Genomic DNA, 12,321 nt, shown 5'->3' on the forward strand with positions numbered 1-12,321 from the left:
TCCTAGAGCTGAATTTTGTATCGACAGAATCCTATCTACGAAATTTATTGCTTGCAGAACTTGTGAGGTCTGGGTAAACCCGCAATGATTACGTGGAAATCAAAGTGAAGTATTACTAATTACTGGAGCATATATGCCAATAATTCGCCCAGTACGGAGGCTCTGTTACGCTACACGTGAAAGACAGTCTCGTGAACAATTTAATGTGTTTGTATTGGCAATCGACAGCGTGCGACATGCTGCACGAGTCAAAAATATCGGTACCAGAATAATCTGGTGTGGAGTACTGAGGATGAAATTTACTTTCCCATCCTCTTAGTTTCTATACACCCCAGAGACTATAGGTTATAGTCTGCTTCTTCTCGGTGTACGTAAAATATTCCAGAAAAGCACTGCATAATGTTTCGTTTGTAATTAGGTTACCGTAATTTGTATTCTACTCTCATTGTTCATTGTGAAGGATCGTAAGCTTTAGTTGCGCACAATTTGAAGGTAACCCTATTCGTGGTGCGTGTTTTTCATGCTAACAGCAGATGAGTGAAGGTCTTCATTAACAGTTCACCCTAAGGGTCCGCTTAAATGGTCTTTCACCTTTCACTAAAGTTCATAGTCCCACAGCATTACAGAAGAGCGGATGTAGAAAGTGGAGAGTGTGGAACGGGGAGCTAACGGTTCGAGATCTGGCTGCATAAGTGGCCTACAGACGTACTCGCAACCGCACGCTTGACAACTCCATTACCGCCTTTACATGTCTACATAGACCACGGACGACGATGACTTGATTTATTGCAACACTATAGTGGAGAAAAAGATTCGAGGAACAAGAGCATTAACTGAAGCCTGGATCGAAAGATAAGATACCGATATTCTCACACCAACTTTTAAACAAATATAAATTACAGTCCTGACATTGTCATTATTATCGGGCAATGGATGAGAAGGAGCATTTAACCTTTTTTGTGACAGTCTTTCTCATTTAATTGATGCAACAAATATGATTATCGAGTAATCTGCAATGCCACGGTAAGGACGGGCAGCAACTTTCCATTTTTTACCTGTTTCATTATCATTACAACACGACTATCCCGATCCTTTAAAAATGAAAAGCCTAATTGTGCTATAGATTTGATAGGTAAGCTTGATCTGTACCATATTCCAAACGTGTGTTTTTTTGCACTTTTTTTTTCTTTTCGCTTTCGGACATTGTTCCTCAGGTTCATGTTCCTGTTGCATCACGGACGTCGTATTTACTGCTTTCAGTTTAGAAATTCATCGCTTAGAATGTATATAGTGTCTTTTCTTGTAATATTTGCATTCTATAAACTAAAAACGCGATTCACTTTTGTAAATGCGACCAAACTGTTCGAGCACATTACGCTCAGTTGTCCCAATTCCTCAGCAAACCCATGAACTAGTATGAGTCCAAGGCAGACTTGCACAGATCTCTCTACTTGTTAGAGTAGATACCGATTCATGCCGTCCATACATTAGCAAAAACTACACCACATTACTTTAAGTGTTTTTAACCAATACATAATTGTTTCGTTCGGTACAGGGTGCCAGACTGACTAAGGGAATGGAGCTGTGCTCCGTACGAGCAGGGCCTGAATCTGCGTCTATTCATTATAATTTAGGGTTTCCTTGGTTTCTCTACACCAAGAGAACGCCCGGATGGCTTTTTATAATGACTACGGACAATTTCCCCTGCACCTCTGTAATTATTCTGATGTAGATCGACCGCTAAACTCTAAAATTAATTCCTTCCTCAATTAATAATTCTTCTCTTCATCTTACAGAATGGTACGATTTATTCAGAAAAGTCCTTAGTTAATTCCCTCTGTGCTTATGCAGTTCTTCCTGGGTACTGTCTTTAGTGATTACGATCACGATGGAACGTTGAATCGTGACCAAAGAGATACTGCATTCTAAAGAAATTCTACTTAGTTGTGCAATTGCACACAAGCATAGTACTCTAAAAACCACACATTTCGTGATACACTCAGCACAAGTAGTTTTCAATGTTAGAAAGATCTTTTGACGGATTGAAATGTGACATACAGTGCCAACAAAAACAGTGAAGCACCCAAGATACACTGAAGCGCTAAAGAAACTATTGTAGGCATGCGTATTCAAACACAGAGATATGTAAACAGGCAGAACATGGCGCTGCGTTCGGGAACGCCTATATAAGACAGCAAGTTCCCGGTGCAGTTGTTAGATCGGTAACTGCTGCTACAATGGCAGGTTATCAAGATTTAAGTGAGTTAGAACGTGGTGTTATTGTCGGCACATAAGCAATGGGACACAGCATCTCCGTGACAGCGATGGAGTGGGGATTTTCCCGTACGACCATTTCACGAACGTACTGTGAATATCAGGGATCCGGTAAAACATCAGATCTCCGACATCGCTGCGGCCGGTAAAAGATCCTGCAAGAACGCGACGAACGACGACTGCAGAGAATCGTTCAACGTGACAAAAGTGCCAACCCTTCCGCAAATTGCTGCAGATTTCAGTGCCTGACCATCAACAAGTGTCAGTGTGCGAACCATTCAGCGAAACATCATCGATATGAGTTTTTGGAGCCGAAGGCCCACTCGTGTACCCTTCATGAGTGCACGACACAAAGCTTTACGCCTTGTCTGGGCCCGTCAACACCGACATCGGACTGTTGATGAGTAGAAACATGTTGCTTCGTCGAACGAGTCTCGTTTCAAATTGTATCGAGCAGACGGACATGTACGGGTATGGAGACAACCTCATGAATCCATAGACCCTGCACGTCAGCTGGGGATTGTTCAAGGTGGTGGAGGCTCTGTAATGATGTGGGGCGTGTGCAGCTGTAGTGATATGAGACCCCTGATACGACTAGATAAGACTCTGACAGCTGACACGTACGTAAGCATCCTGTCTGATAACCTGTATCCATTCATGTCCATTGTGTATTGTGGCGGACTTGAGCAATTGCAGCAGGACAAGGCGATACCCCACACGTCTAGAATTACTACACAATGGCTACAGGATCACTCTTCTGAGTTTAAACACTTCCGCTGGCCACCAGACTGCTCAGCAATGAGTATTATTGAGCATATCTGGGATGCCTTGCAACGTGCTGTTCAGAAGAGATCTCCATCCCCTCGTACTCTTACACATTTATGGACAGCCCTGCAGGGTGCATGGTGTCAGTTCTCTCCAGCACTATTTCGGACATAAGTCGAGTCCATGCCACGTCGTGTTGCGGCACTTCCGCGTGCTCGCGGAGGCCCTACACGATATTAGGCAGGTATATCAGTTTCCTTGGCTCTTCAGTGTACATAGTCGAATGTCAACTTTAATTTGAGCACTTACACACCATCGGTGGATATGTAAATGATTAGAGCTGCAATTCTCTGTAACAGGTGGAACGTCCATTAGAGAGTGCTAGTGTTGTTCTTATCTGGTATTGTTACCAGGTCTGGTAAGAAATATAATAGGCGTCAGGAGCATCAGATATTGAGTGACACTGTGAGGTCAAAGAGATGTTGCGTACGCGTGTGAAACAAAGAGTGTAAAACAGCGTTATAAGCACTTGATAGTTTTAAAGGGACCTCATTGTGGGTCAGGATCTGCGGGGCATTACCATGTGACAGTGGCCCGACGGTGGGTTCCATGGGAACGTGAGGGAAGGCATAATCGTCATCAAGGTTCCAGTCGACCACGTCTGACCACCACAAGAGAGGGTCGCCAAACTCTGTACCAAGCACTTCGTAAACCCTTCACATCTGCGCTTGCCATCCGGGAGTACCCCATGGACTCCATGAAACATTTTGTCCTATCCCGTACCGTTGGTCGAGGACTATCAGCATCAGTATTGAGGAAATACTGTCCCATTACAGGGTTCCGTTAACATCACATATGTTTCGAGTGATGCCTTGACTGGGAAGCATGGACTGCTGATGAATGGCGTCCCACTGTGTACAGGGATGACTCGCAGTTCTGCACTATCCCGTATGACCGTTGTCTACGAATATGGCGGAAAATTTTGGGGGCGAGTCTTCATTGTTTCGTTGTTTTGTAGAGGCACAGTAATGTTACTCCTGTTGTCATAGTGTAGCGAACAATCAGGCACGATTTCAGGTTACGGCTCGTTGTGATTGACTGAACTCAGACTGCACTATGGTGCGTCATGAATATACTGTGTCCTCATTTGTTACTTCAAATGTGACAGTATCGTGAGACAATTGTTTAAGAGGATAGCGCTCGTCCACATACAGTGCGCGTCTCTATTAGCTCTCTGCGTGGTGTTGGAGTACTCCCACGGTCAGTCAGATCAGCATCTGTCCCCTTTAGAATATTGCTTACCAGCTCTCGGACGCCAGCTCCGTCTCAGTATCAGTATCCAGCATACCAATAGCTGTGCGCCAGCTTACTTCTTGAGGGAACCCAACGGCTTTGTGACACCCATCACAACCGAATCAGCGAATGCTTCCAGGACATAGGGGGAGCGACGTCACACTAATAAGGATGCTCATATTACCATATTCTTTGTTTATTTGATTCGATTTTGTAATCACTGAAATAACCTCATATATCTTATCAACCTATGAAGTTTCATTTCGTTCCCTCCTCCCGTTCTGGGTGTCTCACTTTTTCTGCAATCAATTTTTTTGGGTTACTCGCTTGACTACAGAGTAGCACCAGACCACTGAATATTGTAACAGTTGTGATACTAAATGTGACACTTCTGTCACTAAATGTAACTGGGTTTTCTCTTTTGATGCTGTCAATTGTCAGGATGAGCATTCTAAAGCATTCTGTCAGGGTGAAAATATTAAATAAATTAACTTTTCTCTCTTAACAACATGTGGGCAGGGTGGGTTCTTCCTTGGCTCGGGTATGAGGTCGAATGAAACATCATTTTTATATAACTTTTATTGAAGATTTGTACAACTGTATCTTACTTAATGTTCTGGTTCGGAGAGCGGCAGCTGTGTCGTTTGTGAAGTCTTCTGCTGCGGCAGCGGCGGCGGCGGCGGCGGCGGCGTCTGATTACGCGTAGCGGTGTGTATCTAGTGTCGCCGTCTCGCCCAATTGACTGGAGACGCGCAGCGCGAGGTGGCCCGTTTAATTATTGCGAGCGAAGTCGTGCATCGGATGGTGATACCTTGGATGTGGCGTACCAGTGTTTCTCTTCTCTAAGCGGCCGCGTGTGTTGTGCGTCGACCAGCGGACCGGCGCGGCGGAGCAAGGCCAGTGTCACGGACTCGAACCACGGACTCCCGCTTGCCAGTCTTCGGCTGTCAGGTCTTCATCCCAGCTCACAGGTGACTGCTGAGGTGAGGCCGTCTCCTTCCCGTCCTCACGAGTCACCCGGGTACGTAAAAATCAGACTTCAAATACCTTTTAACTTCTGTCTTCTGGCGCCGCGGCTGCTGCTTGCTATTCCATTACAGCGGCGGCCTTGGTTCATCTGTGCATGATGCAGACTCTTCTTGCATGATGGTCTTCAGCACCGAAACTGACTGAAAACTACTGCTACGCTTCTTCACTTCTTCGTCTTCTCCGTCTCTCGTCTCCGTCTCCGTCTCCGTCTGTCTGGCCCACTGCGTCTCGCGTATTTATTCACTTCAGTTTACTGGAGGTGAACGACTTCACGGTCATTGCCTCCTCTGTCACGTTGAGAAGCTCCTCGAAGAATCTTCTTAACGTCGGTCATTGGCTCTTGGAATGTAGGCGAGGGCCTTTGCTCACATGTGACAACTGAGAAACACGTGAGCCGGTCGGGCGATGCCCTGACGGCTGAATCGACAGCGCCCGCTTATGTGGAACTTGCTGACTTCACGGTCATTGTCTCTTCTGTTCTGCTGTTCTGCCCGCTGTTTGCGAGTATGTAACTCTCTAAACTAAACCAAGTTTTTCATTTATATTCTAATTTCTAGTTCACTTTGATTTCACTAATTTATTTACTTAAGTACCACTCAACATTCCTCCACCCTTTGGAGAAATTCGCCCTCGAATTTACCACTCAACATTCCTCCACTCTTCAAACGGCAAAAGCACTAACATAAGCAATGAAAACTCTCGACTTAGAAGATTACACACGCTTCACATTAAGTATGTTGAAAATACTTTATCACTTTACTAAAGCACTGTACGGTCATGAATCACATAGTGTACACATAAATCGTTGTAATAAGTGTAACAAATCTTGATGACAATGAATAAACAAAAATAGATTATTCACTTAGAAAGTTACATAGCAACACGTGTTTAATCAACCCTATATGAATGCAAGAATATCTATTCTACAGTATTGTTTATTTTAACAAGAGACTGTTTAATAAAGAATGAAGTACAATAAACAAAATTAATACGCTAATGCTCAAAAGTAACTACTGAAGTACACCAGTTAAGAGTGTGGTATGCAATTAACAGGGATTTGATGAAGTGGTATATTATTATTTGGCTTATTTTTTCGTCTTAAATAAAAGAAAACTGTACAAAGCAGAAACACCAACACAAAGGTTCCAGATATACCCGTTCCTAGGATTATAATTTTAGTTGGTGTTCACTTTTTAACTTTAAAACATGTTGCATCATAACATTGGCATCAATTTTGCCTTGCTGCGAGTTTATGAACATATCTAATGACTTCAGAAGATTTCAGTCGAATGATGAAGTATGTATGGAAAAAGGTTCAAAAATGTCATTGAGGTAGGACAGGTTTTGTGTAGGAAATGCTTGCATGGCGTTTTCTGAAAAAAGCAAACAACATGGTTATGAACCTACCAACCTAGTAAAAACAAAAACCAAGAAAAGAAGGAATACATTGTTAACTACAAGATCTACATGTTTCTACGTTCAACTTTTCTTTCTTAAAAAAATAAACCATCATCATGAATTAATTATTCACATTTGTATATTATCCACAGTCTACTAAGATTCCACTAGGACATTCGCACCCTTGATCGAAGATTGTATGGTGCCATGTCTGTATGTTGTGCTGGCGTGGCCACTCTTTTTCCTTTACGGGAACTTCCTCCACCCTTCGGAAAAGTAGACACTATTGTTGAAGGAATTACATCTAGAGCGCCCTTAAAAGGTCTTAAACGACTTGCATGGACAATGGTAGTTCGGGTGGGCAGTTGCAATTTAACGTTGACTGGTGATGTGATCTCAATAATTTGATAAGGACCTCTGTAGTTTGTTACAAATTTCTTCGTTTTCCCTTTCGCAATGTATGGAGTTGAAATCATCACCCACTGACCGATTTTGTAATTTGGATATTTAGCTTGGGTATTACCTAATCTTTCCTGTCGTTCCAAAGCCTTTGTATTAGATTTTTGAACCTTTTTCCATACATACTTCATCATTCGACTGAAATCTCTTACTGTTTCTCCGTCTTTTCCGTTTTTCTGCCTGATTACATCAAAAGGGGACGGCATTTTTCTCCCATAGACCACTTCATAAGGTGACATGCCAGTTGCTTCATGCGTTTTGGCGTTGTATACCGACACGATTATTGGTAAATACGTATCTCAATTAGAATGTTGTTCGTTAATATAATAACTAAGCATCTTGCCAATTGTCCGATGAACTCTTTCTGTGCGCCCGTTGCACTGAGGATGTGACGGAGTTGTGCGTAATTTACGTATTTTTAGTAAGTGGCATAGCTGTTTCATTAATTCAGACATAAAATTAGATCCCTGATCTGTGATAATAGCTTCAGGTACGCCAAATTTAAGTATCCAGTTGTTAACTAAAGCTTGGGCAACTGTATTTGCTTCATTACTAGTTGTCAACTGATAGGTGTTAATATTAACTTTTCTAATCCTATCTACAAAGCTTTCTAACGACTCGTTTTGCCTCTGAGTGATAGTGTTTAACTGTTCCCTATAAAATCTACAGCTGTTCTGTTTTTGAAAACGTTTAAGCAATCCTTTCTTCAATTCCTCAAATGTTGGAGCATTCCATAATTCTTCAGGGTATAACACGTGTGCTTTAGCCTCTCCTGTCAATCTTAACTTTGTCATTTGTAAGAGCTGTTCATCTGACCATGATCCTAACTTTGCAGCTGCTACTAAATCATCAAAAAAGGCTGTTATGTCTTCGCCAGGTTTACCTGAAAAAGGAGTTACTAAGGCTGCTTCTGAGGAATCTAGGGTGGGAGGGATTGAACTGGTTTGCCTAACCTCACACAACTGTTTAACTAATGCATTATTATCATTTTTAAGCTGTGCTATTTGATTAACTAAGCTCTGAATAGCTTTATCAGTAGAAACCGCTTGTGGTGCTGACTCTGACTTTGTACGATTTCGTGTCATCATTTTACAAACTATTAGTTACACAATGAATTCAAAAGATGTTTAAATATTTCCGACAAACTCTTAAATTATGAGAGAGAATACCCTTCTAAATAAAAAAATATTACGACTGTCTATGCAACATCTATCCTTTCTCACATTAAACAATACTAACTGTCGACCATTAGTGACTGTCATTCACACCTCATATTGAGCCAAGGGTTTTTTCTCTGACACCAAATGTAACAGTTGTGATACTAAATGTGACACTTCTGTCACTAAATGTAACTGGGTTTTCTCTTTTGATGCTGTCAATTGTCAGGATGAGCATTCTAAAGCATTCTGTCAGGGTGAAAATATTAAATAAATTAACTTTTCTCTCTTAACAACATGTGGGCAGGGTGGGTTCTTCCTTGGCTCGGGTATGAGGTCGAATGAAACATCATTTTTATATAACTTTTATTGAAGATTTGTACAACTGTATCTTACTGAATGTTCTGGTTCGGAGAGCGGCAGCTGTGTCGTTTGTGAAGTCTTTTGCTGCGGCAGCGGCGGCGGCGGCGGCGGCGGCGGCGTCTGATTACGCGTAGCGGTGTGTATCTCGTGTCGCCGTCTCGCCCAGTTGACTGGAGACGCGCAGCGCGAGGTGGCCCGTTTAATTATTGCGAGCGAAGTCGTGCATCGGATGGTGATACCTTGGATGTGGCGTCCCAGTGTTTCTCTTCTCTAAGCAGCCGCGTGTGTTGTGCATCGACCAGCGGACCGGCGCGGCGGGGCAAGGCCAGTGTCCCGGACTCGAACCACGGACTCCCGCTTGCCAGTCTTCGGCTGTCAGGTCTTCATCCCAGCTCACAGGGGACTGCTGAGGTGAGGCCGTCTCCTTCCCGTCCTCACGAGTCACCCGGGTACGTAAAAATCAGACTTCAAATACCTTTTAACTTCTGTCTTCTGGCGCCGCGGCTGCTGCTTGCTATTCCATTACAGCGGCGGACTTGGTTCGTCTGTGCATGATGCAGACTCTTCTTGCATGACGGTCTTCAGCACCGAAACTGACTGAAAACTACTGCTACGCTTCTTCACTTCTTCGTCTTCTCCGTCTCTCGGCTCCGTCTCCGTCTCTGTCTCCGTCTGTCTGGCCCACTGCGTCTCACGTATTTATTCACTTCAGTTTACTGGAGGTGAATGACTTCACGGTCATTGCCTCCTCTGTCACGTTGAGAAGCTCCTCGAAGAATCTTCTTAACGTCGGTCATTGGCTCTTGGAATGTAGGCGAGGGCCTTTGCTCACATGTGACAACTGAAAAACACGTGAGCCGGTCGGGCGATGCCCTGACGGCTGAATCGACAGCGCCCGCTTATGTGGAACTTGCTGATTTCACGGTCATTGTCTCTTCTGTTCTGCTGTTCTGCCCGCTGTTTGCGAGTATGTAACTCTCTAAACTAAACCAAGTTTTTCATTTATATTCTAATTTCTAGTTCACTTTGATTTCACTAATTTATTTACTTAAGTACCACTCAACAATATGGAACAGTAGAACAACATGTACAGTGGCTGATGGAAGCTAGACACAGTGCGTTTTAGCATTTGAAGAAAAACATTGATATCCCGTACCAACATTTAATCATTTCAACTCCGAAATCAAATGTATGTAAAAAATTTATGACGATAATATGCGATACTTTCGGTGCTAGATGATACACGCTTAGAATACAGGATTATAAACTGGGTGAAAATATAGGACTTTCATGAAGAAACTTTGAATCTATTAGGTTGGTGCATAAGTTCGCAGCGTTTTTCCATAAGTTTCGTAAATAAAACAGATATACATAACAGAGATTTTTCTCAATAAAATATCCTCCTTCACTATTTACAACAAACAGTCTGCCAAGTCTGGGCTAACTTTTCAGAAATCACGTGTTTTTGTGGCGAAGAACTCGTCGAGCCATGTTCCAGGCACATTTTCATCCGGTAAGAAAGTTCCTCGAAGGCTGTGCAATAGAGGCCGGGAAAGGTGAACATCTGAGGGTACAAGATCAGGTGAATAAGGTGGGTGCGGTATGACTTCCCAACCAGTCTCCTATATAGCGCTTTTTGTCAGTCAAGCAGAATGCGGGCGGGTGCTATCGTGAAGTAGCATCACTTCACGCAGTCATCCTGCTCGTTGTTCTTGAGCTGTGTCTGCAAGACGCCTCATTTGTTGACAACAAATGTCAGCAGTGATGGTTACACCTCAGGGAAGCCACTCGTAGTATACCACACCGTTGCTCATCCACCAGATGCATGATATTATGTTCCGTGGGTGCTCGAAGGTCTTTGTACGGGGAATTTCTGCTTTGTTTGGATTCAACAATTCCTTTCTTTTCCTCTTGTTATCATAAAGACACCATTTATTATCACTACTAATGATGCACGATAGGGCGGCCGGTGTTGTTCACGAGCAAATTGACGAGTAGCAAGCAGATATGCACATATGGCCACTCACTCATTTTTGAGATTTTGGCTTAGAGCATGCGGTACCCATACGCCCAAATATTGGACCTTCCCCACTGAATGCCAATGTCGCACAGAGGTGGAATGATCACAGTTCTTAAATTCACTGACGTCAATCATTGTGGATTAGTGCGCTGAATGAAAAGTCACTAATATAAAGAAGATCCTCCTTAAATAGATAAAACCATTCTCTTACCGTGCTCTGTTCAATGGTATACCCCATGGCGCAAATGTTTCTGGCTCCCTTTGTTGTTGTCTCCCCCCTCTGTTGAATGCAGACAGAAGAATATATCGGAAATGTTCCGATTTCTCCAATTGGCTTTCCATATTTTAACGTCCACAGCTACATTTACTATCTCAAAATGACGAAATGATAATATGTAAACTCAAATAGCAACAATGAACTACAAATAAAAAATGACAATCGATAAATAAATCAGTAGCAACCACAATACCAAAAAGCAAAAACAAAAACACTATAAGCTTATGCACCAACCTAATAATATCCGTTACTGCTTTTCACCTTCGATTTCATGAATGAATGCCGTCCAGATATGCTCTGATCGTGCAAAGTGCGCCTTATGCGTCATTTACCTGTATGGTCTGCAGGCCGTCTTTCACCTCGTCCGCGATCTCGGCCTGTTTGAGCCGGTCTGGCTCTAACTCGTCCAGCTGGATGCCGACGATGGTCGAGGTGAAGGTCCGCAAGGCCGCATGGAACAGGGGGCCGTACACGTCAACCTCGGCTCCCGCAGCCGCCGCCAGCTTTTCGCACGTGAACCTGGCGCCTTCATTGAATGAGTCGACGAACCGGCTCAGCACCTGCCGGGCCATAGTAGCGAGTCACAAAACAAGTTCCCATACTAGGTCTCTTCTCTTTCTCCTCTACGGTACGAAGTATTCCTGAAATCACCAGAAAAACTATAATTTCATCTCCAGAATGAATCTTCCATTATGCAGCAGAGTGTGACCTTAGTGTGACACTTTCTGGGAGCTTAAAACTGTGTGCCGGACCGGTACTGCCGGCATTCCAAAACTCGACCTTGCCTTTCGCGGGAATGCTCGTGAGTCGTGTCCTGGCAGTTCAATCAATGAAGGCACTGCGCACGGAAGACAAGGTCCCAGGTTAGAATACCACTCCAGAGTACAGTATTAACTGCCAAGATGTTTATCAATTTCATCTAATCACTAACGCTATACGTTATTGTCATATAATGTTGTACAACCTTCCTGATCGAAGTACAGGTCGACACATCAAAAGTTTAACCTCAAACATTTCCGGAACCGTTGAAGATATCGATTTTTCCTTCATGGGGAATCACAGTCATATAGAATATTTTGAAAGACATTTGCGCCATTTGACTGTAAATTACTGTTCTGTTATTTCACATAATCATGATTTCGGTTTTCTAGCCATTCTAAAGTGCATCTTGAACTGAAAATCATTAAGGTGTACATATCGTACAGTGTAGGGCAAAGGAAAAAGAAGTCAGTACGTACCTGATAACATTACTTACGTGGTACAATATATCTGACGTATATAAATCT

The 12,321-nt window shown here is 43.2% G+C and overlaps 1 protein-coding gene across 1 annotated transcript in view; it reads right to left on the reverse strand.

Moving 5' to 3' along the window:
- Positions 1-11,607, reverse strand: part of LOC126252361 (cytochrome P450 4C1-like) — a 50,521-nt gene extending 38,914 nt beyond the window's left edge. Inside the window, exon 1 of the mRNA XM_049953253.1 lies at positions 11,368-11,607. Coding sequence (XP_049809210.1) covers positions 11,368-11,607 — 240 coding nt within the window. The remainder of the gene's footprint in view (positions 1-11,367) is intronic.
- Positions 11,608-12,321: the final 714 nt, after the last annotated feature.

The sequence above is a fragment of the Schistocerca nitens genome, chromosome 4, assembly GCF_023898315.1.
Source record: "Schistocerca nitens isolate TAMUIC-IGC-003100 chromosome 4, iqSchNite1.1, whole genome shotgun sequence".
NCBI lineage: Eukaryota > Metazoa > Arthropoda > Insecta > Orthoptera > Acrididae > Schistocerca > Schistocerca nitens.